The 27547-nt window shown below is 45.1% G+C and overlaps 1 protein-coding gene across 1 annotated transcript in view; it reads left to right on the top strand.

The window, feature by feature from the left end:
- The window catches only part of LOC311104672 (protocadherin Fat 4-like), a gene marked incomplete at its 5' end in the record, with an annotated part of 91045 nt that extends 66200 nt beyond the window's left edge, over window positions 1-24845 (top strand). The window contains 11 exons of the mRNA XM_084146546.1: window positions 6957-7137; window positions 8120-8370; window positions 8572-12918; window positions 14403-14507; window positions 14783-15090; window positions 17515-17600; window positions 18230-18409; window positions 18789-18913; window positions 19057-19274; window positions 20723-20984; window positions 22162-24845. Of these exons, the coding sequence (XP_084002672.1) occupies window positions 6957-7137; window positions 8120-8370; window positions 8572-12918; window positions 14403-14507; window positions 14783-15090; window positions 17515-17600; window positions 18230-18409; window positions 18789-18913; window positions 19057-19274; window positions 20723-20984; window positions 22162-24062 (7964 nt within the window). The 3' untranslated portion in view covers window positions 24063-24845. The remainder of the gene's footprint in view (window positions 1-6956; window positions 7138-8119; window positions 8371-8571; window positions 12919-14402; window positions 14508-14782; window positions 15091-17514; window positions 17601-18229; window positions 18410-18788; window positions 18914-19056; window positions 19275-20722; window positions 20985-22161) is intronic.
- Window positions 24846-27547: the final 2702 nt, after the last annotated feature.

Genomic DNA, 27547 nt, shown 5'->3' with positions numbered 1-27547 from the left:
AAATGTCAATTTTGGGCGAGATGGCGGCCAATTCACTGTGAGTAATGATGTGTTTTATTTACGCTGTCCCAAAAGAACACAATCTAGCTGCAGTCCATAAAGCGTAATTAACCGTTTAGCCTTAAGCTCCCAGCTACAGATGGCTGTCTCATACATTTACACATTCATCCGTCTTCCTAAGTCAACCTTTCCGGAGCTTCCAACTTTAATGAACCCCAGAGTTTGGACAACGATGCTATTGTTCTGATGGAGTGTTCAACAATAGATCACTGGATGATATTGAAGGAAGAGATTATCCCCAGTGCCAGTAAGACACCCAAACCTAGCTCTTACCACGGCTCAGACTGGCCAATCCCTGGAGGTTACAACACTTCTCAGGGTGATGCAGCCATTTCCTCCAAGTCAACCCCCTGCACAGATCTCCATGTGTGGCATATGCTCGCCCACCAGCTTCAGATAGTTTAATTGTAATTACATATGTATTTTGTACCCCCTCCAGCTCCGAAAGTATGGCCAATGCCACCTTTTCCAGGGCTAATGTGATTTGCCCACTGGTAATGTACACTAATAAGGTGCTTATACTCGGCCATATGTGTATGCTAGACATTGCTTACTGGGGAGGGCTTATGGCCGGCTTACAGGGAAAACTGTCTGTGTGTGTTTAAGACCGAGCAGGCTGAGCAGATGGAACACAGCACTCCCAGTGAGTCTTCAGAGCTTGTTATTTTGGACGCTGACACTTAAGGGTTATTTAGGGTTCTCCCATTCGCTCATTTAATCCCACCAATAACAAACCTTTTAGGAGCCCAGGCTCAAATGGAATAATTGCATATTAGGGAGGAACTCATGACCACTAGGTATAATTTAGAAATATCAAATAGACAGTTATGTTTTGGTCTCACCTGCCCACATTGTGTCATTGAACAAGCCTAGGGGGGTATGTGTTAAGCTTAAAATGGTATTACTTTTCTGATTGAATTAAAGTGGTGAGGAATCCTCATACTGCGTTAGTGCTTAAGGTATTTAACTGAGGTGTCGTGTTTCTGCTTGTGAAATGTGCCATAATGACGCAACGTCTCTGTCATTGTCTTTTTTCTCCTGTGGCATCTACAAGGTTATCTGAATACCATCAGTCTGAAGTCTTCCCTTGGAAAATAAAAAGTTAACTGTGGAGACAGGCCTCTCGTCAGGATTTAGCTTGGGTTTGTCATGTATCAACACTATTGCAGAGCTTGCTGAATCCACTACGAGTCTCAGGGGCAATCTTTGTCTTGGAAACAAGGTACCACGAGATGAAATATTTTCTTTACTGATTGAAAGAGCACATTTCTTGGGCCCAAACACCATTTCCTCATGTTATAATCTCCAAGACATATTTTGATTGAATATATACACTTTGAGCCAGTCAGCGCTTACTGGCGAACATTTTATAATCACAGAAAGGTCCCCCATGTAACATATACAATTTATCGCTGTGTTGTTGATATGTCCCAGTGTGTGGTAAATAATGATGTATAAAAGTAGAATCATCAGGACAGGGGCACGTCGTGTCAGAGCAGTTTGTTTTCCCACACAACCTAAGATTATCCCCTATATACGATTATGCTAATGAGTCAAACTGAATTACAATAGAGTAGAAGTGGTATCGGATGGCTTTATCTGGTACCTTATCAGGTACCTTTCCAGCTGCTCAAGCGTATTAAACAAATGTACCCAAGGTTCCGAAGCTCGATTTCAGCCCTGTTTTTTTTGTGTGTTTAAAAAAAATCTTTAGTAAAGACATTTTGGGGATCATGTCTACTGAAACAGTGTGTACCTCTAACTATGCACCATGTGATGGATTTTAAAGCCTTTTTTCCAGTGGATGTAATGAAGTTAGGGCCTACCCTGGGGTATCACCGGAGATGGCAGGAAAAAACATGTTGCGGTTTCATACTAACTCGTAAATAGTGTAAAACACACAGAACTGCTGGTGCAGCAGGAAGAAAGAGCTTTCTGGGAACACGTTTTGCCTATGGAAACAATACTTTTTAACCACAATGCATGGCAGCACAACCGGTTCTGCAGACGCCCCAGTGATACTTTCCACCAACTCTCTTTCCATGGAACAATGATGGCATTTGTCATATATTGGCGGGCCAGACAGGGTTTGCTTGCAGCCAAACCTACTGTATGCCTAGTTCTGCCATATCTCCCCTGCCTCCAACCATTGGTCACAAGTGGTGGCAACGTTCACCATACTAGTCAGCAGAAAGAATCATTGACCTTCACACGCTAGTGGAGTGAGGTTGCCAGACTCCTGTGCAGACTGTTTGGATGAGATGCTGGCATTTTCAAAAACAACAAAATTGGGGGGAGAGAGCCTTCCTTTAAAACGGCATAACCTTCTCACTGTCTTATTCAACAGTCACAGTCAAAGTAATGGGGTCCAATTATTAACTTGTCTTGTTACCAAATATGGGTGAGAATTAGGAATTGAGCATTGTGAATATTGGTGTGGGTGATATCTATGCTCTCTTCCTCCCTTATTCAATGTCTATTAAGCAGTCATGGAACGTTTTCTCCTAACCAAAACTATGTATAATCACCATCATTTGCATACATGTGCATACCGGCTAAGATATTGTATTCCATGATGACTGAATCTGTGAGCCCACAGAATGTAACAAGAGGGATTTAGAACTATGTACACATTTTGACAGCTGCTCTTGTTATGTGATAGCAATGATCCCCAGGAGGTTAAGAAGCAGACTCTGGAGAGAGTAGGATGGTGTGAGACTGATCCACACAGAAAGATGTGGAAAATGCCTCGTTTGAACCCTGGCTGTCAACAAGGGTGAGTTCAGGGCAGTGTCGGGGTCAGAGAGAGGAGTGTTTCATGGGGTTTAGGGGCTGGGGGGTGGGCTTCCTTCAGGCTTACCCGCAGATTAGCTGGGGTAACAGAGTCTGTCCCTAGCACCCAGCCCCTGATGCGCTGGGCGCTTGGCAAGGGGTCAGGGGTCACACAAGTGCAACGGCTGCTTCGGTTCTCCGGTGGCGGGGCGGCAGGCCGAGTAAACAGGTTGTGACTTCACATCCTCCCGAAAAGTGAAACGTTTGGACGGAGGCCAAAAGTATCCCACCTAAAAACAAAAACACGCTGCTCCAACCCCATTGGCTTCCGTTTTTCAAAAGGGGAACAATGCTATGGCACTGCAATGGCTACACTCTGCCCATCAGGAGCCAATTCTATGTGCTGAAAAAACATGAACACACCTTGGCTTTGGAGAACACAGTGTATGTCAACTTAACATGTTTGCATTGAATTACTTCTCGATAAGTTAAACAGATATCCATGCTTCACTGAGTTAATGACTCAGAGACAAAGCCAATTGGTTTTAAAAGCCCGTTAATCGGTCAAGGAGTTGCAGACCATAACATCCTTAGCCGGCAACATTGCAGGGCTCTCACAAGTTGTCTGTCAAACAGAGCTTGCCTGATAACAGTGGCTCAGCGTTTGCTACCTTAAACTGATACAGACACGTTCTGACATGGATTGCTGCTTAATAATCTCCTTGATTAAGAGGATCAGTTGTGGAGAGGCGGCCATTTAATCTGCTTCAATCAATCAATCAAATTGTATTTGTCACATGTTTTGTAAACAACAGGTGTAGACTAACAGTGAAATGCTTACTTATGGGTCCTTTTCCAACAATGCAGAGTTAGAAATAAAGATAAAAAATACTAAATACAAATGTAAATAGTGAAACGAGGAATAAATACACAGTGATTAATGGATAAAAATAACATGGTTATATACAGGGAGTACCAGTACCCAGTCGATGTGCAGGGGTACTAGATAATTGAGGCAGCTATGTACATACAGTGGGGAGAACAAGTATTTGATACACTGCCGATTTTGCAGGTTTTCCTACTTACAAAGCATGTAGAGGTCTGTAATTTTTTATCATAGGTACACTTCAACTGTGAGAGACAGAATCTAAAACAAAAATCCAGAAAATCACATTGTATGATTTTTAAGTAATTCATTTGAATTTTATTGCATGACATAAGTATTTGATACATCAGAAAAGCAGAACTTAATATTTGGTACAGAAACCTTTGTTTGCAATTACAGAGATCAAATGTTTCCTGTAGGTCTTGACCAGGTTTGCACACACTGCAGCAGGGATTTTGGCCCACTCCTCCATACAGACCTTCTCCAGATCCTTCAGGTTTCGGGGCAGTCGCTGGGCAATACGGACTTTCAGCTCCCTCCAAAGATTTTCTATTGGGTTCAGGTCTGGAGACTGGCTAGGCCACTCCAGGACCTTGAGATGCTTCTTACGGAGACACTCCTTAGTTGCCCTGGCTTTGTGTTTCCGGTCGTTGTCATGCTGGAAGACCCAGCCACGACCCATCTTCAATGCTCTTACTGAGGGAAGGAGGTTGTTGGCCAAGATCTCGCGATACATGGCCCCATCCATCCTCCCCTCAATACGGTGCAGTCGTCCTGTCCACTTTGCAGAAAAGCATCCCCAAAGAATGATGTTTCCACCTGCATGCTTCACGGTTGGGATGGTGTTCTTGGGGTTGTACTCATCCTTCTTCTTCCTTTAAACATGGCGAATGGAGTTTAGACCAAAAAGCTCTATTTTTGTCTCATCAGACCACATGACCTTCTCCCATTCCTCCTCTGGATCATCCAGATGGTCATTGGCAAACTTCAGACAGGGCTGGACATGCGCTGGCTTGAGCAGGGGGACCTTGCGTGCGCTGCAGGATTTTAATCCATGACGGCGTAGTGTGTTACTAATGGTTTTCTTTGAGACTGTGGTCCCATGTGTGCGCATGTTATGTGTGTGTGGGCGTATGTAGTGTATGTGTGTGTTGGGGTGTAAGTATGTGTGGGTAGAGTCCAGTGCATGAGAGTTAGTTCAAAAAAGGGTCAATGCAGGTAGTCCGGTTAGCCATTTGATTAGCTATTTAGCCGCCTTGTTTAGCAGTCTAAGGCTTGGCGTTAGAAGCTGTTCAGGGTCATGTTGGTTCAAGATCTGGTGCACTGGTACCGCTTGCTGTGCGGTAGCAGAGAGAACAGTCTATAGCTTGGGTGGCTGGAGTCTTTGAAAACAATTTTGAGCCTTCCTCTGACACCACCTCGTATAGAGGTCCTGAAAGGCAGGGAGCTCGGCCCCAGTGATTTACTGGGCCGTACTCACCACCCTCTGCTTCCGTAACAACCCGCAAAACCGAAATGATGACTCAATCCTGTCAATCTCATCACGTTGTATGGGTGATGACACAAAGCATAGAGACAGACATGTAAATCACATCGCACCACTACTCAGCAGTTTGCTGACTCATATGTTTTGATACTGGTGCCACTGGTTATGTAATTTAATGAGGACAATCCAACATAATGATATTTATAGTAGTCAGTGTTCCATGCATTTCATTTGGGCCTGGAGGGTGGGGGGGTGGGGTGGGAGGTCTTAAAAAATGTATTACCTTTAAATGAGCGAATATGTAAGTAAAGGCTGCCTTATTTTCTACTTTGAAACACCTTCCTTGAAATTATGCACTGTTTGATTGTAAATTACCTTGTCATATGTTTCTTTCAAAGGCCTATAGTTGGTAATAAATACAAAATGTTCTACTTTTCTGAAGGGACAGCAATGGATGACTCATCTTTGTAATGACTCACCAGTATTACGATTAGAGTTTGCGGTTTCTGCGCCCGATATTCTGGGATAAAACCTGTTTACTTTTTCCCCTGTGTATGTATCATTTATTTTGTGCTGGAATGCGTTTTTAGTTTGGGGTGTTTTGTCATTATTTTAAGTGTGTTTGTGCTAACTGCTGTGCTGATCATCGCAGCTGGATGCATGAAGGACTGTCTTTGGAATTATTTGGAAAGGATTATTTCTCACAAGAAGTGCCCCCTTCTCTTCTTAATCTGGTTCTATGACAGCCGATATCGCCCCACCGCTCATTAGCTAAATATAAGGCTCTTCACCGGACCATAATCCCTTTGTCATCCAAATGAGCAGATAAGCGTTAGTTATACGGCAAAGAGTTTATGAGCACATGTTTTTAATTATCCTGATCTTTACAAATCAAGAGAGCCGTCCTGGCTCTAAGGGATAGACTCCATCTTATCCCCCTGCATGAGATTTTAGAGTTTCTTGATGTTTTGATCATGCACAGGCTCCAGACCAAGAGAGATTATTCATGGTCACTTTCCAAATGTTTTTTATTATTTTCTTATTAATCTGTGCCTCCGCACAGTATGCAAGGTTCAAGTATTGGATGTTATTAACAGCTGAATATACATCTGCATATGATCCACAAATTCATTGGTAAAACTTTACATTAACGTGCCATCTAAAGAGGGGCTTGTGAAGTGGCACTTCAAGCTGGCAGATGTTTGAATCTTTTAGAATTTCTGCATTGCAGTTCGTTTTCATCTGCTATTGATTTAAATCCATCCCTCAGGGCCCAGAGAGCCTTATTTCGTCACTCGCTTGGGGAAAGAACAGTTCGATTTTTGCTGAAAATAGCATTTTCTGTTCTCTCGAATTCCACAGAGTAACTCACTGAGTGCTGCGTGCCTCAAAATAGATACCACTACCTCAGCAACCATATTAAATCTATGATATCCAAGACCCCAGGAAGGACACGTTCTATAGATTCTGTTTCAGAGTTATTGAACTCTTTTGATGTGTTTTGTGTTGTGGCAGCATGGCTCAGGAAGCTGGACTGGTGGTGACCGAAGACGTTTGCTGGATTAAATGCAGGGATCTTGTGCTTGGGAGGATATAAATTGCTTCAGCATGTAAATGATAAGCCCGCACAATAAGTCATCTCAGATGGAACTTTGTTGGTCTGCACTTATCCTTTAGGTATTTCAAATAAAACTCTTGGTCCTTTGATATCCTCTCATTCCCTCGTTCTTTTTTCTCTCCTTTTATGACCAGGCTCTCCTCCCCTGAGTGGAACGGGTACGGTCACTGTCTTAGTAGATGACGTCAACGACAACGTCCCTGTGTTCACCTCGGCCACCTTCCACACCACCATCCCTGAGGACGCCCCGACCGGCACTGACGTGCTCCTGGTCAACAGCTCCGACGCAGACGTGGGCCTCAACGGTGTCATAAGGTACAGTCCCCCACCCCATTCCATCCCTAGGGTCATAGGGGGGCTCCTGTACCCCAAGCCGTGCCCCCAATGGGGAGGCGCAGGGGGGTACGTCAGTTCGCCCCACTTTCCCAAAACATTGTAATGAGGATGTTAATTGGCTATGACAGCACTAGTATCAGGGGTTCCATGTGTTCTAGGCCTTAATAGAGAGCAGAACCAGTTGCTATCAGTTATTAGTTTCCATTCTCACAGCTCATTAACTTGGGCTTTTTTACTTATGCTTCTGGACTGTGTTTGAACCACTTCTGGTTGTAGACAGTTTGGTTGTTTGTTGTCCCAATAAGTATATGTTCCATCTGTGTTCACACTTTATTCCATAATTTTCCCCCAGTTTCAGGGAAAATGCTTTTTTCAAAATGTGTGCTCTTGTGAGCAGTTTGAATTAAAGCCTCTGTGAGCAGCAAAAAACACAAGAGAAAATGGAATGAGTAACTTGGATAGAATATTAAGATGAATACCTTAAGAATTGGGTAATGCTTTGCCAATAGATGATAGATGGTGCTTTCATCAAACAGAAATCACAGAAAATATATGAAGTTATTTAATGTCTGTGTTTTTCTATGAAATATACTCTCTGCCTCTTTAAAGTTTAAAACAGTGCCCTCTGTAGGATTATTGTGGCAATGCTGATCAAGATCTTTTAATCTGGGCATGTATAGGCAGTAGACATCTTACCAGTATGTGCTGCATATTATCACAATGTCTGGGTAATGTATGTAGGAAACTGCTCTTCCTGGTAACAGCATAATAACAGTATTAAGATTGTATTGACTAAAACTAATGTTCAAATATTGTCTCGAAGTAGTGTATATATACTGTATATACATATATGTTCCATTGAAAAGAAATGAAACATCTCATCTAAAACCATGCTGTACAAATCCTATCATTTCCCTCCTGTGTGTTCCTAAAACGTGTCCGCTTCTATGTGTCCCTACAGTTACAGTTTGACTGGAGGCAACGGTCAGTTCTCCATCAACCCAGCCACAGGCCAGATCATCACCAGCTCCCTACTGGACCGGGAGGCCAGGGCCAACTACCAGCTCCTAGTTGTGGCCACAGACGGAGGGCAGCCCCTGGGCATGTCCAGCTCTGCCACTGTGTCAGTGGTGGTGGCAGACATCAATGACAACCCTCCCCACTTCCACCACCACCCCTACGTCACACACATCCCCGCCTTCATCTCAGCAGGTGGGTTCAGATTTTATTAATTCATGTTAATTTCAAATATTCATGTACTTACAGTATATATCTAATGATATTATGCTTGTATAATATGTGATTATATAATTAAAGTTTATACAGTATTTATATGAACTTGTATTGATGATTAAGTAAATATCTGCTGTAATAGTTATTCTGAAGCATTTGGTCTCATTTCGTATTTTTCAGGCAACTTGGTATTCGCTGTGACAGTGACAGATGAGGACACGGGACCCAATGCTCAGCTCCACTACTCTCTAACTGGCCGCAACGCTGACAAGTTCAAGATTGACCCCGTAAGAGGAGCCATCACAGCCAATGACAGGTTGACAGGCAGCTCGGAGGTTACCCTCACTGTCCGAGTGAAAGATGGCGGAAGCAATCCCAAAACAGACTCAACCACTGTGACTGTCCGGTTTGTGACTGGGGGAGACTTCCCTGTCATCAAGTTGAAGGATACTACTTTCACATTTCCAGAGAGCCAACCCACAAACACGATTGTTACCACAGTGACCGGGTCCTCGACACGGGGCGGGGCCCTATCATACTACATCGCCAGTGGAAACCTGGATAATGCCTTTCACATCGACCAGTTGACTGGAGAGCTGTCAATCAAACATTCACTGGACTTTGAACACATTCAGAAATATGTGCTCTGGATTGAGGCCAGGGACCAAGGATTCCCCCCCTATTCCTCATATGAGAAACTGGAGATCACAGTGCTGGATGTAAATGACAACCACCCCGTATTTGACAGGGAACCATTCCATGCAGAGATACTGGAGAACCTGTCCCCTCAGCGGGTGCTCATTGTGTCTGCTGTGGATCAGGACAGCGGCCTTAACGGCCAGCTGGAATATGCCATTATCGATGGCAACAAGGAGAACAGCTTCAGCGTCAACCGGGCCACTGGTGAAGTCCGAACGACCAGGCCTCTTGACAGGGAAAAAGTAGCTCAATATATCCTCAAAGTGAAGGCCACCGACCGTGGCAACCCTCCCAAAAGCACGGCTGTGAAAGTCCTGATCAACGTGCTAGATGTGAATGATAACGCTCCCAGGTTCTCTAAGATCTTTAGCGCCACAGTGCCCGAAAACGCACCAGTGGGGTACACTGTCACCAGGGTTACAACCACAGACGAGGACGCAGGTGCTAATGCCATAAGCAAGTATTCAATCACAGACACAGGTCTACCGTTCACTATCAATCCAAGTACAGGAGACATAACTATCAGTAGACCTCTCAATAGAGAAGACACGGACCATTACATTGCCAAAGTCTCTGCCCATGATTCTGGCTGGACAGTTAGCACGGATGTCACAATATTTGTCACAGATGTCAATGATAATGCCCCCCGATTCAGTCGGCCATCTTACTACCTGGACTACCCTGAGCTTACAGATGTGGGGTCACTTGTTACTCAGGTGTCTGCGACAGACCCTGACGAGGGCTTCAATGGCAAAATATTCTATTTCATCAGGTCCCAGTCAGAATACTTCAGAATCAATTCAAGCTCTGGAGAAATCTTTATCAAGCAGCATTTAAAATATAAAAACTCAACTGGCAGCAACATTAACATAAATCGCCATAGTTTCATCGTTACTGCTTCAGACCGTGGTACAAAGCCATTGATGAGTGAAACTACAGTCATTGTAAACATAGTAGATAGTAATGACAATCCACCCAAGTTTGAATCCTCTAGCTACTTTACACCTGTCACTAAAAGTGTCAAAGTTGGCACCAAACTTATCAGGGTCATAGCTCTTGACAAGAAAGATTTTGGCCTCAACTCTGAGGTGGAGTACATAATATCAGGAGGGAACAGCTCTAGCAAGTTCAAACTGGATAAGCAGAGTGGATGGGTCACTGTCGCTGCCTCACTCACCTCAGATATGAACAAGGTGTTCCTCATGGATGTTAAAGCCAGAGACAAAGGGAACCCCCCTCTGACTGATAGAACCACTGTAGAAGTGGCAGTCACTGAGGAAAACCACCACACACCTGAGTTCTCCCAAAGCCAAGTCACAGCTACCATACCGGAGAGCCTTGCCGTGGGGACAGCTATCAGGACTCTCTCTGCCAGGGACAAGGACAAAGAGATGAACGGGCTCATCGCATACAACATCACTTCGGGCAACGACAAGGGCCTATTTGCTGTGAACAGTAAAACAGGAGTCCTGTCTCTGGCCAGTCATCTGGACTTTGAGGAAAAGCAAAGGTATGAGCTCAGAGTGACAGCCACTGACGGGGGATGGATCGCAAAGACCAGCTACGTCATGGTCACAATCCATGTGACCGATGTGAACGATAACCCACCTATATTTGATCCTGATGAGTATTTCCCTGTGGTACAGGAGAACGTTCCCAGTGGCACCACAGTGGTGAAAATGAATGCCACAGACAGAGATTCTGGGCCGAATGCCGTCATGGCTTACGTGATCCAGTCCTCAGACAGTGACCTCTTTGTAATTGATCCAAACACAGGCATAATCACCACCCAGGGTTTCCTGGATTACGAGGCCAAGCAGGTCTACCACTTAACAGTGAAAGCCTTCAATGTCCCAGACGAGGAGCGCTGCAGCTTCGCCAATGTCAACATTCAGCTCAAGGGAGCCAATGAATACGTTCCCCGCTTTGTCTCCAAGCAGTATTACTTTGAAGTCTCTGAAGCAGCTCCAAGAGGCACAGTGGTGGGAGAGGTGTTCGCCAGTGACCGCGACCAAGGACAAGACGGAGTGGTTTACTACCTAATTTTTGGGAAGAGCAGAAGAAAGGGCTTCAGCATCAACAGAAAAACTGGCCAGATCTATGTCACAGGTCCCCTTGATCGTGAGAAAGAGGAGAAGATCTCCCTCAAAGTCCTGGCGAAGAATGCGGGAAGCATCCATGGGGCAGATATCGACGAGGTCTTTGTGAACATCACGATCCTGGATGCCAATGATCCTCCTGTTTTCAGCCAGGAACTGTATGATGTTCAGATCAGTGAGGGTCTCTCCCCTGGCGGTCTGGTCACCTTCGTTAGTGCCCAGGACTCTGACTCTGTCCCAAGCTGGAGCAGATTCTCTTACTCCATAGCCTCAGATTTCAAGAAAAACGTCTTCAACATCAACCCCCAGACTGGCCAAGTGTCTGTAGCAGCTGAGCTGGACAGGGAAACCACTCCTGTGTTCAGCCTGACTCTGCTAGCTGTGGACTCTGGCTCACCCTCCGCAACTGGAAGTGCAACCCTAATCGTGAATCTGGAGGACATTAATGATAACGGTCCTACTCTGATGACGGTGAATGCAGAGGTCATGGAGAACCAGCGAGCCGGGACAGACGTTGCAACTCTTACCTCAACCGACCCAGACCTTTCACCTAATCAAGGTCCGTTCTCATACAGTCTGCTCAGCGTCGGCTCAGCCAGCAACTACTTCAGCCTCAGCCCCCCTGGCGTGCTGACCACCAGTCGAGAGATCGACAGAGAGCAGATCAGTGACTTTTACCTCTCGGTGGTGATCAAGGACTCTGGCGTCCCTCAGATGTCCTCCACCGGAACGGTCCACGTAAAAGTCAATGATCAGAATGATAACCCGTCAGAGCCACGCTCCGTGGAGATCTATGTCCACTATTTCGGAAACATGTTCCCCGGAGGGTCCCTCGGGGTTGTGAAGCCCCAAGACCCAGACATCCAGGACAGCTTCCACTGCTCCTTGACCCCTCCTTCGTCCAGTCTTTTCACCATCCCAACGGGCACCTGTGACCTCAACTCCAAGGCCCGCTCAACAGATGGAACATTCGAATTAGCTGTCCGAAGTAGTGATGGCGTCCATGGCTCTGTCAGCAGTAACGTCCGCATCTTCTTCATGGGGTTCACCAACGCCACTGTGGACAACAGTATCCTGATTCGCCTCCGTACCCAAGGGGTCACCACCTTCCTCACCAATCACTACCTCAGCTTTGTGCGCATCGCAAACTCGCAGCTGGCGGGGCTAGGCACTGGAGTACAGTTGTATGGCGCCTTTGAACTCAACAACCAGACTTTCCTGATGGCCGCCATAAAGCGCAGCCACGGACAGTATGTCAACCCCAGTGGAGTGGCCACCTTCTTTCAGAGCATCAAAGATGTTCTGCACAGGCAGAGCGGGGTGCAGGTAGACTCAGTGGATCACGACCCTTGCACACGTAACCCATGTCAGAACGGGGGCAGCTGCAAGAAGCGTCTTAGCGTGGGGCCAGAGATGAAGACAGAGGAGAGTGTCCCGGTGATCCTTGTCACAAACCACCCCCTCCAGCCATACGCCTGCAGTTGCAGACCAGGGTACGCAGGGGCGCTGTGCGAGACGGATATAGATGAGTGCCTGCCGTCCCCGTGTCACAACAGCGGGTCCTGCCACAATCTGGTGGGAGGATTCTCCTGCACCTGCCCCGAGGGATTCACAGGCATGGCCTGCGAGAGGGACGTAAACGAATGCCTCTCCAACCCCTGCAAGAACGGAGCGCTCTGCCAGAACTACCCCGGTGGCTTCAACTGCCTCTGCAAATCCGGCTTTGCAGGTACCGTACACTGCCTTAGGAGTCATTTAGATTTTATGAGCAACACAACCACAGATGTTCAGCTAGGCTCAAGTATACACACACTGCACATGACTCCTGCTTGTCCAAGTAAAATATTTGCCTCCAAATGATTGCAAGAGGTGTTGTAACCCTAGCATACAGGCCTGACTGCCAAATATTTTTTGGTTTTACGATTACTAGTTGCGGGGTATCAGCTTTGATGCATATCAGCTTGTCAAGTTTACTTTAATAAAAAGGATGATGCAAAATTGAACCCAGTAAGGGCCTTAGTCTCATATAGTCTCATATTCCTCTGCATGTCTTTCTTTCTACAGTACTGCATATTTGAGATATTTATGGTTCTGCTTATCTTTCTGTTGGTCAAACATTTAGAGACTTAATATGTATTGAAGATTGCTCTCCCCAATTTCGAAAAGAGAGAAGCGCATCTGACCCTCAAAGATCTCCAGAGCCAGGAATTCTGCCTTGTCTCCGGTCTGGTTGCCATGGTTGTACATGAGGAGAGCGTTGCTCTTCAGTGTGGCTAGCCACTGTATTTTTGTGTAAATCACTCCCTCCCTGTTTGAATGTAATGCTAAGTTGATGATATGATAAATACAGTAATATTACTCTTAATGATGGGAGAAGCAAAATGAGAACAGTAGTTTGAATCAGGTCTGTTTGGTCAGCTGCTGGCTGTAGTTGCTGAAAGACATTTCCAATGATCAACAGCAGACGTTTTGCCTTTTTTGCTATGACCTTAACAAATGACCACAAACCTTTGCATTTCATCAAGACAAATGGCCCTCCTGAAGAACTGCACCTATTGACTTACAGTAGTTTGCATGCCCCCATATTGAACTCCACACTTCCTGTTTTCCCTGCCTGGTTGTGGTGAAATAATTTATCTCCTTTAAGCAATTTTTCTCATGTTGCAGGAGTCAGTACCTAAAAATACATGACGCTGCAGGTCATTGTCAGTCTCGCCCATTGCATACCTTGTTCTGTCTGTGTCTATTAATATTTTTCTCCTTAAGTCGTCATACTTGTCATACTTGTGGTCCTCTGTAGCTCAGCTGGTAGAGCACGGCGCTTGTAATGCCAAAGTAGTGGGTTCGATCCCTGGGACCACCCATACACAAAAAATATATTTAAAAAAATTTATGCACACATGACTGTAAGTCGCTTTGGATAAAAGTGTCTGCTAAATGGCATATTATTATACTTTCATCATGTCTCTTGGCCTCAGAGATCCAATGACAAGGCTATAGTTGTAAAATCTATATATATATATCTCCCAATTGATGTACTTTTTCACTCATGCAAGTTTCAAACAAACTCTCATAAGTTTACAATAGCAATGACCACCTGTGATTTTAAGCTTCAGTGATGGGGGGGTATTTTTATGAACTGTGTTTCCCCCCACATTTTCCTTTGTCATCCCCACCTCATTCATTTTAATTTGTGTTGTTTTGTGAACCCAGGCAAAACATGTGATTCCATCATCAATCACTGTGAGTGTAACCCATGTTTTAATGGCGGCTCCTGCCAGAACAGAGTGGATGGATATTACTGTCATTGTCCATTTGGTAAGTATTAACTTAGGGGCAACCGCTACATGATTGAAAACTATCTGGATTGGCAAAATGACTGTTGCTATCCCCATTGTCATTTATTGTAAGTCTCCATGTCACATTTATTCACATATATTGTTTGACTGTTTCTCTCTTCTTAGCATGATTATGGTTAGCCTATGATAGCAGATGGCAACAGATTCACAGCTATGTGCTGATTTAGTAGATGCAGTATGGTGAATTATTCATGACTTCCCTGTTTGATTTTTATTCATTCCTTTCCTCCTCAGGGGTCTTTGGAAAACACTGTGAACTCAACAGCTACGGCTTTGAGGAGCTGTCCTACATGGAGTTTCCTAGCCTGGATCCCAACAATAACTACATCTACATCAAGTTTGCCACACTGAAGAGCAACGCTCTCCTCATGTACAACCATGACAACCAGACCGGAGACAAGGCGGAATTCCTGGCTCTGGAGATCTTTGAGGGACAGATGCGCTTCTCATTTAACTTGGGTAGCGGTACCTATAAACTAATGACCATGATAAAGGTTGCAGATGGACAGTTCCACACGGTCATCGCAAGGAGAGCTGGAATGGTGAGAGGCATTTCTATGTTATATGTGGCTTTCCAAGCTGTTTTTATTTGTTTTGCACCATAAACAGTTGGAAAATATATTTTATTTTTAAGTCTTAATGGTTTTATGGGACCTTAATTGCAAAAATGTAGAGGAAAATACTAAAGCCACCACATGTACATAGAAGATTAGTTTATGTTTCAATAGCAGTTATGACCTCCTGGGTTTTTATAGCTGAGAGCAGCGTCCACATTTGGCCTCATATTCTTTTTTGCACCATAAGATGATAATTAAACTGCCCACACACTAGTAGTTCTGTATGGGGTTTTCATAGTTTGTAATTATATTTGATTGCTTGTTGTGATTTACAATATGACCTCCAAAATAGCGTCAGACGCTGAAATTCCTTGTATTTGAATTTAGTAATTTCTCTGCCAGTTTTTCAATGGTGGGGAGAAAAAAATCAGCAGCCTGTCCAAAGTTTTATAATGTAAGTCTCCTGCTGGACTTCAGATCTGTCATTTCCCACGTGCACTGGGATTTCATAGGAAATTGGTCAAATCATTAAATTGTCAGCTTTGAGATAGTGCAGAGTGACAGAATGGAAAGGTACACAACATGCATTGAGAAATGCGATGCTGCCCTTACTGCACTGCAAATATTATGTGTAGGTTGAGGAATTACCATGTTAAGGCTCTTAGCCGAGCTAGAAGAATGAAAGCAGAGCGGGCATGTGCCGTGCCTGAAGTGCCAAGTCCCTGAGGCGGTGTAACGCGAACCTGATCAGTGTGTTTGGAGAAGGTGATGTGGGTCATTGAGGTTGTCCCGTGAAGGCCTTTTTTCAGGTCCTCCACTTTTGGATTCTGAGCAGATGAAAACCAGACACCAGTCGTAGTAATGTATGACGCACTAAGAGTCAAGGACTCTGAGAAGCATATTTTAGATCACCCTACTGAAATCGGCACCCCAACAAGCATTATTTCAATTGTTTATACTCTGTTATTATAGCTGTATTATTACAGCAATGGTAATGTATAGAATGACCACTAAGTTAAGAACACTAAGGTAGCTTACATTTGTAATACAGTCATGTCTCATTTGTGGGAACATTCTTCTCAAGGATATTTTTACCTTATTTCCTTTTTGTCTTGTGAGGAATGAGAGTGGTTTTAGGTCTCAAATAAATAATTTTCAACTGGTTTACACCCTTTAGCATCTACATTCTGTTGTTTTCATCCTCAACAAGTGTTGAACTTGACCTTCTCACACAAATAATCCAACAATAGCGTGTTTCTGTAGCGTTCAACAGCAGCCATCTTTCTGGATTTGTCATCTAGAAGGTTGGTCATGGGTAAATTATGCTCTCCAGTGACATCACTGATTTTGTTTACCCTGTTTCGTTTACCCTGTTCCCTGAGAGTTAACCACCAAAAACAACGCTCCTGGTCTTGATATTCATTTTCAAAGGGTGTTTCCTCGAGAACAATCCTTTGCCAGTCGTGTGAGACACTTGACAGTATATGTATGCTGCGGTTTGGCTGCAGGGACTTTGATCTGAGAGAAAGGCATTAATAAAATGCCCATCTGGCACTGACGTGTAGGCCTAGCCCTTCAACAATAGCGACAAAGCCTTGAGACAAATGACTCTTGTTTCCCTTGTTGCTTTTTCGCTTCGTAAAACGTTTCTGTGTTAGCAATTACCTCAGGAGGGGAGGGAGACAGAGAAGGGGAGGGGTCACGCTCTCCGGCATCTCTTGGATGATTTGTGCTCATGCTCTGAGCAGGCCGCTCCGTGTTTACCTACGATCCTGGTGTAGGTGGAGCATGCTCTCATGGTTTTTCAACACGTTCATGCACTTTCCATTTCTCTTACCACCTATTTTTTCACATCAGTCGAGCTTCAGAGACCACAGAGGGAAAGGGAAAGTAGAACAATTATTAGCCTATATCTTAGGGAATCTCAGATTAACATTTAGGTCTACTGTATCTTACATTTACATTTTAGTCATTTAGCAGACGCTCTTATCCAGAGCGACTTACAGTTAGTGAGTGCATACATTATTTATAAAAAAATAAATAAAATCATACTGGCCCCCCGTGGGAATCGAACCCACAACCCTGGCGTTGCAAACGCCATGCTCTACCAACTGAGCTACATATCTTCATAATGATGGTTTCAAATACAGTATGCTTTTAAACAACATTGATTGTGACTTACAAAATCAGTCATGTAGTTGTATTTACTGTTGTCTGTCTTCTTTCTGCAAACTGGAGTGCTCATCTGAGTAAGATATTACCGTCTGAGCTGGTACAACCATCAGGAAGGCGCAACGTGTGTGGTGATTTGTTGTGTGTTAGTATGTGCATGTCTGTGTGTGTGTGTGTGCTGTACAGTCAAAGGAGAATAACGTGTGTGACTGTGTCTCTGCTCCTCTCGTCATGCAGGCTGCGTCCCTGACAGTCGGTCTGTGTGGAGACGATCAGGAGCCAGGCTACTGTGCTGTGAGCAACGTGGCTGTGCATACTGACTGGTAAGAACACATAAAGTAAAGCTTAACGCACAGTCCACCCTGGCAGAGTACACGTAGCTGTGAACTACCTTCACATAGTGAAAGGTTAAATTCGGTAGAAGAGAATTTGGGTATAGGGGTATTTATTTCCATATGCAAATAGCGATTATTTTTATAGTAATGAGAGAGAAAAACAGAATTCCATTTGAAGCTGTTTACTTTCAGAGTGGCTCTGTCTGACCACCTTCAATGTATACAAAAATCATCATTGGTCACTATCTAAACTATGCAACAATATCTCATATCTCTGCAAAGAATGGAACAATCTGTGGACACGTCCATCACCTCGACTGTTCTCAATGAAACCTTGCATATCCACCTAGCCTATTGTAAATCTTAGTGTATGTAAACACATACATGGACATCACGTGTACTGTTTAGCATTGTGAGAGGCCTAGAGTGAAAAGCCGTCTGGACCCGGGGGTGGGGGGACGACTGTGTTTGAGACTCTCTGAGTGAGCGATCTGGCAGATGAGGAATGGTCCGGGAGGGTTTGCTACAGTTTATTTGCGGAGGGTCCGAGGTCCTGTGGGGCCGTGTCGTTGTGAGAGGTGCTGATCTCCAGCGGCTTCTCCTTCTCCTCCTCGCAGGATCCTGGACGTTGGGCCCAACAGGCTCTCGGTGGGAGGCGTCAGGTCAATAGAGGCCGTCCTTCATCGCCACGGCCAGGTTGCCACCCATGACTTTGTGGGCTGCATCATGGAGTTCGCCGTCAACGGCCGCCCACTGGAGCCCAGTCAGTCCCTGGCATCTCATGGCATCCTTGACAGGTCTGGCTCCCTCCCTCCTTCCTTCTCTTCTTCTTTTCTGTCTTTCCCTTCATCCCTCCTTCCCTCTCAAACCCCCTAAACCCCAAACTCTCCCAGCAGGATATCATTCTCTAAAGCTCTCAACCCTCAAGAACAGCTGAAGAGCTATCTTTGATATAAATAGCAGATGTACAGTTTTTTGGAATAGAAATCACAGAATCGTAGAATGGAAATTCTTTCTTTTAGTTGGTTGTGAATAGTGGCGAGGACAGATCTTTTAATATGCTAATTCCATGGGTCTTTTATGGTTTTTGTATTTCGGGAATCTCATCTGCCGGGTCCTATTGAGGGCCGGCTGTCCACCAGGGGGGCTGACTTATTTGTGCCTGTCTGTCTGTAGATGTCCCAGACTGGAGGGAGCCTGCACAGCCAACCCCTGCAGACACGGGGGCACCTGTATTGACTACTGGTCCTGGCAGCAGTGCAAATGCATGGAGGGCTTCACCGGCAAATACTGCGAGAAATGTAAGAATCATTTGGAGGGGAATTTTGTCTGACTGTGCTTGCAATCTGAGTCATACTCTTCTTGTGAATTTGACCATCATTCAGACACAGATTGTATAATTTCCTTTTACTTACCCTGACTTGTGCTTTTCAATCTTTCATAGACATCACGGCCGACACGGCTCTCTCACTGGACGGGACTGGACGCCTTGACTACGCTATGCGCCAGAGCCCCAAACGGGACATCCTGCTGCGCCAGAGCCTCATGGGCTTGACCTCTGACCTCTCTGGGCCCAGCAGCATCAAGGTCAAGTTCCGCACCCGCAGCAAGAGTGGCACCCTACTCCACGTCCAGGAGAGCAGCAACTACACCACCATCAAGGTAAAGGAAGGCTCCATGGAGTGAAACCCTATCTAACGAGCCATGCACATGTGTGTGTATTTCCATACCCAATACAAATACTGTATGCATGCAGAGACACAATTCTAATGTTAATGTGTTTGTCTGTCTGCTGTTCCCAAACCATTCTGAGGTTTCTATACTTAGATTTGTCACACACACACACGTTAGTCTGTGTCTGTTTCTCCATCTGCCAGTGAAGTTATTTTTTCTACGACCATTACCAAAGCCCTTAGTAAGGTCATGTGAATGTCACACATAACGCACAATTCCTCCTTTAACCCCCACTCCCTGTGTCAAAGCTATAAGGGGACCTGTGTGTTTATCACCTCCTCCCATTACCCTTACATATACACTCCATGCGCTCCTTCATTCTGCTGATATACAGTTCAAGGCTTTGACTGATCCGGGGCAGCTGCCCAAAGGCCCGAGCTCTCATTCATCCTCTTCCATTTTCCCCCAGTCCGCTTCCTTTCCTCCAGGACACACCGGGTATCTCTGGTTGTGTTTTCCGGTGCAGAGTGTGCCCCCAGAATCCCTCCTACCACTACTACTATACGGCCCAAAGAACAATATTGAATGTACTGCTTGATCCCCCCACCCCCCCAAAAAAGTGTATATATATATATATATATATATATGCATAGGGTATAAATAACGTGATATAAAAGAGATAAGTTAAATTGATTCTCCAGATCTCTTTTCCTGTGTTTTTGGCTCGTGTGATTTCTTTTTCTGTTTCCAGATTTTGTTGTGGGCCTACATACCATTGCTGATGTTTTGTTTCTTGGAAGGGGAGGCCAAAGTGATTACTTTTCCACTTTAGGCTGAAATATATGAGATGACCATATGCAATGCCTGGCACACTGTCATTTTCTAAGCAAGTCATATTGATTAATTACTTTTATATGATTAACTCTGTTGCATATGGATATAGTTTATGCATATTGAAGCTAATACTATTAAAGTTCCTGCATACATGATCATAATAATAGCTGGTTTACTGGTATTTGTTATATGCAACCTTTACCTCAACACTGCAACAGTCGTTGTTGTAAAGCAAAATGTGTTTTCAATCAACTTAACTGGTACAATAACGGTACTGTAAATAAATCGATTATTAGTATTACAAAACAAGAACAGCTCTCCAACTGAAACAAAACATCAACAACATCCCTGAGTTGAGAATTATCAGAGCCTGAGCATATAATCATATCATCATGCTTATCCATTTCTCCACTCTCTCCTTCTCAACAAACATGTACAACAGAGTATCAGTCTGTCTGCCCGACCTGCATTCCTGTCTGTCTGTCTGTCTGTCTGTGTGTCCATCCGTCCGTTCAATCCATCCGTCTGTCAGTCAGTTCATCCGTCCACGTGTCTGCCTATCTATCCATCCATCTAACTCAGTCCCTGTCTCTTCCCCCCAGCTGAAGAACGGCAATGTCCACTACATCTCTGACGCGGGCGTGGGGGGTAAGGTGGAGAGGACCCTGGGGGAGATGGTCCTATCAGACGGCCAGTGGCACATCCTGCAGGTCTTCAAGAACGGCTCCGCCACCTCCCTCCACGTGGACGGGGCCCTCCTCAAGCTCATCCAGCACCCCACCCAGGACTTCGGGGGTCTCAACGTCCTGACCATGTCCCTCGGTGGAGTCCCCTCCGGGCCCACCCAGCAGAAAATTGCATCAGGTGAGTTGGTGATGTGTGAAGTTGCTGTTATTGTCATACAGTATGTGAATGGTAGATAACTTTTTCAATGAATATAATGTCTTCTGTTGAATCGGACCATATTAGGTGATGTTGCAGTCCTGCTCTCTGTGTTTTTATTTGATTTTGGACAAATTGTAGAAGAGAGTTAATGTTGCTCTCTTTTACAGATCGTTTCTAGACAATAGCTAATGTGAAAGTAGTTTGATTAGGTGGGGAGCCCCGCCTTTGAGGCTTTCATGTTTTCATCTTATTGCCATGGAATCTTGTCTTGGATTAGGCCTAAATCACATATCAGATGTCACATATCAAATGTTTTCTGACTTTAAAATAGTTTGGAGAGGGTGAACGAGAAGGCTTCCAGAGGGAAGGGATACACTACTGTAAATTTCAGATTTTTAGTGGAAAGAAAATTACTTAATACTATGGACTAACATGGTACAAAATATGCAGTTTGAATGATTTGTTGGCCTCTTTCACACAATAAGGTACGGATATACTTCAAAATAAACATGCATGCCTATGGCAGGTTGTCTTGCCTAGCACAATGATTATCTGGTCCTGGTTTGTTGGGGCCACACCTACACCAAATAGGAACTGACCCTCGCTCAATATGCATGTTGAAGCATTAGTGGTCTGGTGTGCATTCAACTAGTAAGGATCTAATGAATAGAACTAAATGAGATAACATGTGTTTACATCTGTGAGGGAACTTTGTGAAGCAAAATGAAAGCGAAGGTTTGAATTAGTCACCAAAACATTTATTCCAGATGGATGTCTTGAAGCGATACGAGGTCTGAAGATAGATTGTCTGGCATCCACCTCCTATGTTTTAGAAAATAATTACATTGGCTTCTCTCAGAGTTGCCAACAATTTATTTACCCGTTTGAGAATGTGATTTGTCGAGGTGTTTTCCATGAGGAAATTTCATTGAGATTTTGGCCGATGCTGAACCAATTTGCAGACTAAACAAAATTCCTCCACTTCTGATTATAGCTTTCAGTTCCTGTTATTTACAAGTCGGCGATCCCAGCCACTTGGCACATTCTGAAAAGCGATCAAATTTCATTCGGAAATGATCACTGTGTTGTCTTAATAGTCGTCCAGGAGTGCTTCCTGTTATGTGAACACCTCTTCCTCTCCCAATTCTTCCCTCAGGCTTCGATGGCTGCCTGGCCTATGTGATGTACAATGGTGAAAATCTTCCCTTCAGCGGAGATCACAGCACTGTCACCATCTCCAAGACCAGCCCAGCCGTCAAGATCGGCTGCAGAGGGCCCAACCTGTGTGAGAGCAGCCCTTGCTGGGACGGCCTGATGTGCGTCAACCAGTGGTACACCTACCAGTGCCTCCCACCCGGCGAATGTGCCTCCAACCCCTGCCAGAACCAAGGGAGCTGCGTCCCTGGCCTCCACTCTAGTTACACCTGCATCTGCTCTGAGTTCTACACTGGCAAGACCTGCGAGACACTGGTGGCGTGCCTGGGGGTTCAGTGCCCTCAGGGCACCCTCTGCAAGACGACCAACAACGGCGGCTTCATCTGCAGCCCGAGCCCCACGGCCAAGGAGCTGACCTTGCCCATCTGGGCGGTACCGGCCATTGTGGGCAGCTGTGCCACAGCCCTGGCCCTGGTGGTGCTCAGTCTGATCCTCTGCAACCACTGCAAGGGACGCAACAAGACCAATGTGCCAAAGGAGGAGAAGCAGCCCAAGGAGAAGAAGAAGAAGAAGAAGAAGAAGAAAGGGAGCGAGAACGTGGCGTTTGACGACCCAGATAACATCCCGCCGTACGGTGATGACATGACGGTGAGGAAGCAGCCGGAGGGGAACCCCAAGCCTGACATCATCGAGAGGGAGAACCCCTACCTGATTTACGATGAGACAGACATCCCCCACAACAATGAGACCATCCCCAGCGCGCCGTGTGCCCCCTGCCAGATGCCTGAGGCAGATATCGAGCACTACGACATAGACAACGCCAGCAGCATCGCCCCGTCCGATGCCGACATCATCCAGCATTACAAGCAGTTCCGCAGCCACACGCCCAAGTTCTCCATCCAGAGACACAGCCCTCTGGGCTTCGCCAGACAGTCTCCCCTGCCCTTGGGGGCCACCAGCTACACCTACCAGCCCCAGTACAGCCAGGCCCTGAGGTCCACCCCTCTCAGCCACTCGGCCTGCCCCACACCCAACCCCCTCTCCAGGCACAGCCCGGCCCCCTTCACCAAGCCCTCGTCCTTCTACCGCAACACCCCCACTAGGGAGCTGAACCTGGCCCGCCGGGATGGCAGCCCCCTGGACCTGCACCACAACGAGATGGGCCAGCCGGGTGCCATGTTCAACTACGCCACCCGGCTGGGCCGCCGCAGCAAGAGCCCCCAGACCATGGCAGGCCACGGCTCCCGGCCGGGCAGCCGGCTCAAGCAGCCCATCGAGCAGATCCCTCTGGAGACGGGGCCCCCTGTGGGGCTGTCCATTGAGGAGGTGGAGCGGCTCAACACACCACGGCCCCGCAACCCCAGCATCTGCAGCGCCGACCACGGCCGCTCCTCGTCCGAGGAGGACTGCCGGAGGCCCCTGTCGCGGGTCCGCAACCCGGCCGATGGCATCCCCGCCCCCCCGGAGTCATCATCTGAGAGTGACTCGCACGACTCCTTCACCTGCTCAGAGATGGAGTATGACCGGGAGAAGCCCGTGGCCTACAGCTCCAGGGTGCCCAAGCTGTCGCAGGTCAACGAGTCGGACGCCGACGACGAGGACTACGGCGGGCGACTCAAGCAGAGGCGTTACTCCAGCCGGTGGGCCGAGGGCGGGCCCGCTGCACAGGCGCCGATGACGGACCATTACACTTTGCCCCATAAACTGGGCCAGCAAGCCGGGGGCTTCAACTGGGACAACCTGTTGAACTGGGGCCCCGGCTTCGGCCATTACGTGGATGTGTTCAAGGACCTGGCCCTGCTGCCGGAGAATGCAGCCGCAAAAGAGATGGACATTGAGATGAACAGTGGGGACGGGTCAGTGACCATTCTGAATGAAGGGGAGGCCGAGCAATATGTATGAGACTATTTATTACAATCCTGTAAAATATGGTATGTTCTCTGAAAGACAAACTAAGACAATGTATATAAGAGAACATTGGACTAGCAGTCTCCATTCATTTCTTTGTGCAAATAAGACAACCTTTAAGGCAGAAAAGGACACCTGTAATATTACTTCTAATGTAGTTAAAACCTCTTGGAAGAGTTTACCAGTCCTTTCCAGACATACTGTAACTGTACAATCATTCATCTCTTTGAGGCGTCATTATGTGGTATACATTAACACCAAATGGTTGGAACAAAAAGCCTGTGTCTGAATTCAATTTAGGAACTGCAAAGCTCCATTTTATCTTAATCAAATGTAGCTGGTCTGTATTACCAATAATGCCACTCCTTTGCAAAACTTCTGTTACATTCACAAGTGAAAGATAAGATGAGCGATAACATTGAAACACTTTGCAGGAGAAATTCCAAAGGCCATAGCAATAGAAACCCCATTCTGTGTCTTTTTGTCCTAATTCTCATTTTTAAAAGGAAGCATGTGTGTTTGATCCCACTGCACCTGTAAGCATCAAGATACAGCCCTCGGTGCGAAAATGAGCGCACCACTTTGTTCGCACGGTAATCGAGGCCTGCCAATGTTATGACACGAGCAGGGTAACCACTTTCTCTGGCTGTATGTGCTCTCAGATGACTGGCTAAGCACTCCAAGAGCTAGGATTAATCAAGTCCCTGCCTTACCGACATTTGAGGATTGAGAATGGGGAGGATACTGTTTGTTCTGTTGGCGGGGTGGGAAGGGAAGGTTCTGGGGTGAAAAGTCTGTGTCACAATCCTGCGAGCTGGAGTGTTATTCGACCAGCCAAAAGGTTTGGGCAAGGATAGCTGATCCATCCCATCTTGACGTGAATCCCGCCCTACTAAGACTATGAACTTGTGTAAAAAAAAATATTCATGGGAAATCATGGAAGTTATCATTGCCAGTGTTTTTGTCCATTATTTTTAAATGTATGGTTTCTACTTTTTGTACTGTTTATTAACTTAAATGACTTAAGCAGTGTTTTATGGATATTTTCACATGCTGAAGTGTATGTTCTTACTTTCAGGGAAAGTAAGATTGAATACTTATTTTTTACATTTGTTACATATGTAACATCAGTATTTTCCACTTTTGATAAAACTATAACATGCTTTGTAAATGGAAAAAGCCAATAACAGAATAAAAAATATTTATTTAAAGGTCTCTTTCAATACAAAGTGAGCATGCCATGCGGTAAGCAATCTCACTGCAATCCTGTGGGGGATGTCTAAAAATAACGCAAACTTAAAATAGGCACCTTTGAGCTCATATAGCAGCTCAATAAGGTGGGTGGTAAGGTATTTTATACTCTAAGGACTCTAAGCCTGTTGTGAGCAGAGTTTAAATAAAGCTTGTGCTGAATTGAACAAAACATTTGAAAAGGCCATTGAGTACCTAAATGAAACTGAGCCACAGTGCTGGCAGCCAAGCACAACATCCAGCGGACTCAGCGACGCAGGGCCCTGTATTGCTTTCAACAATTATTTACATCTGGCTTATTGAGCAGAACTATTTTTCGTAGCCTGGTGATCCGGTATGCAACATGCTTATCTTCTCCGTCATCGAGAGAGAGAGAGAGAGGCCATGAACAAAGCGAAGAGTGACAACCCAAATCTGGTAGAATTACTGTGGGCTCCTGGAGAGGTTCTGTCCTGCCGAGACCAATGTTGACGAAGCCTGCTTGGGAATGCTGTACCATGCCGATGCTGAAATAATAATAACACTCATAATGATAATGATAGTAAGTGAAAAAGAACCTTGTGTAAACACAAGAGAAGATGAATTCAAATGAACCTCACAGCATCTCTCTCTCTCTTTACTGTGTGTGAGATTGGCATGGCAGGGTATCAAAATGAAACTGAAAGAGGAGTCAAAGATTGCATAGCATGCACTCCAACTATATGTGAATTAGAAAGGGAGACATACCCCTATAGGTGAGAGGGAAACAGGACTGCATAAAGGGAGTATTGTCCTACTATATAAAATGAGAGAAGTGGGTAGACACTGTGTAGTTGCCGTAGAAGGATTTGTTGTCGTTGGAAAGTTGCCAAAGTTGTGTTGCTGAATGGTCTTATCATAATAATTACCATTAGCTGGTTATGAAATGTAATTTCTACAGTGTATACTGTATATTTCTGAGGAACATAACATATAACACTGGGTAAACACAGTTAATGTTATTTCAAAAGAGTCAAATGGACAAACACATTGGGCTTTATTCAATCCGTATCGTAGAAGTTCAGTGTTACAGCGTGATTGAAATGTAGGGCTCTATTCAATCCTTAACACTGACACGTTACAGATTTTACGATAGAAATGTCTAGATAATTTCAGATTGAGCCGACAAATGCAGCGTTTACTGTGAATGCCGTCTCCGCCAATGCGAGAACATTGCCTTTAAATTTCAATTGGTCTTTATCATTGAATAGGTAATGTTCCCGCGTTATCGGAGACTGCATTCACGGTAAACGCTACATATGTCGGCTCAGTCTGAAATTGCCTTTACACTTCTAATGCACAATATTTAATGCTTCAGAGATACAGATTGAATAGAGCCCCTAGTCAAGCACAACTTCATGTGATTACATTTGTTGGTTTAGCAGTGCAGGGTGACTAAGTTAGCAACATTCGTCAAATGAAGTTATCAACGTGTCAAGTTAAAATTGGAACAAATTGTTTTCCAAGCGAGTGATAATGACAGAGATGCCAACAAGGCGTTCCGAATGTTCTGTATCTCCCCGTGCCAAAACCTCTTTGTCTTGACTGAAGGTGCGAAAGGAGCTAGAGGCAATTTCCCATGCAGATTAGTGGTGAGCAAAACTATTTTCAAATCCACAAGTGTCATTGAATAAAACTCCCGTTAGCATGGTTCACTATTTTAAAATCCACAAGTGTCATCAAATAAAACTCCCATTAAAATGGTTTTGATCTACTCTGTTTACTTTGACTTGTCCTCAGTGTTTATAAGAGGATGTGGTGTGGCAATATTATTGACTTTCTTAAATCATCCAGTTCGTTCAAAATCCTCCCAGAGCTTGTTTATAAAGATTGATTATTCCTAAGACTCCAGCGTCATGAGGCATGATGAAACTATAACAGCTTTCCTTAGGCTTAAATGATGTGGCTTTTAATTAAAAGCATTGTCAGAGGAACATAAACCTTATTCACTAACAAGACTCAGAGTTGTTGACTGATCCTAAAACCTATTCTGGGAAGTGGTCTGCCTATGTTTCATGTAGTTAAAGCTGAAGATGATAATCTACTGACTGGAACATCATACGAAGAGTTTAGTTCCAAAACGCTATATCCATTAACTTTTCACATTTTTGTTTTTTTAATCAGAAATTATTACTTATGGGTACCTTTTTTGTTTGTGAAATATATTATTGTTGTCAGATTTTTAATTCATAGATTTTAAATGTGTATTA

The sequence above is a fragment of the Coregonus lavaretus genome (genome assembly GCF_964263955.1).
Source record: "Coregonus lavaretus genome assembly, chromosome: 29".
NCBI lineage: Eukaryota > Metazoa > Chordata > Actinopteri > Salmoniformes > Salmonidae > Coregonus > Coregonus lavaretus.
The sequence above is the reverse complement of the archived record's forward strand: the minus strand, read 5'-3'. Positions and strand labels throughout refer to the sequence as shown.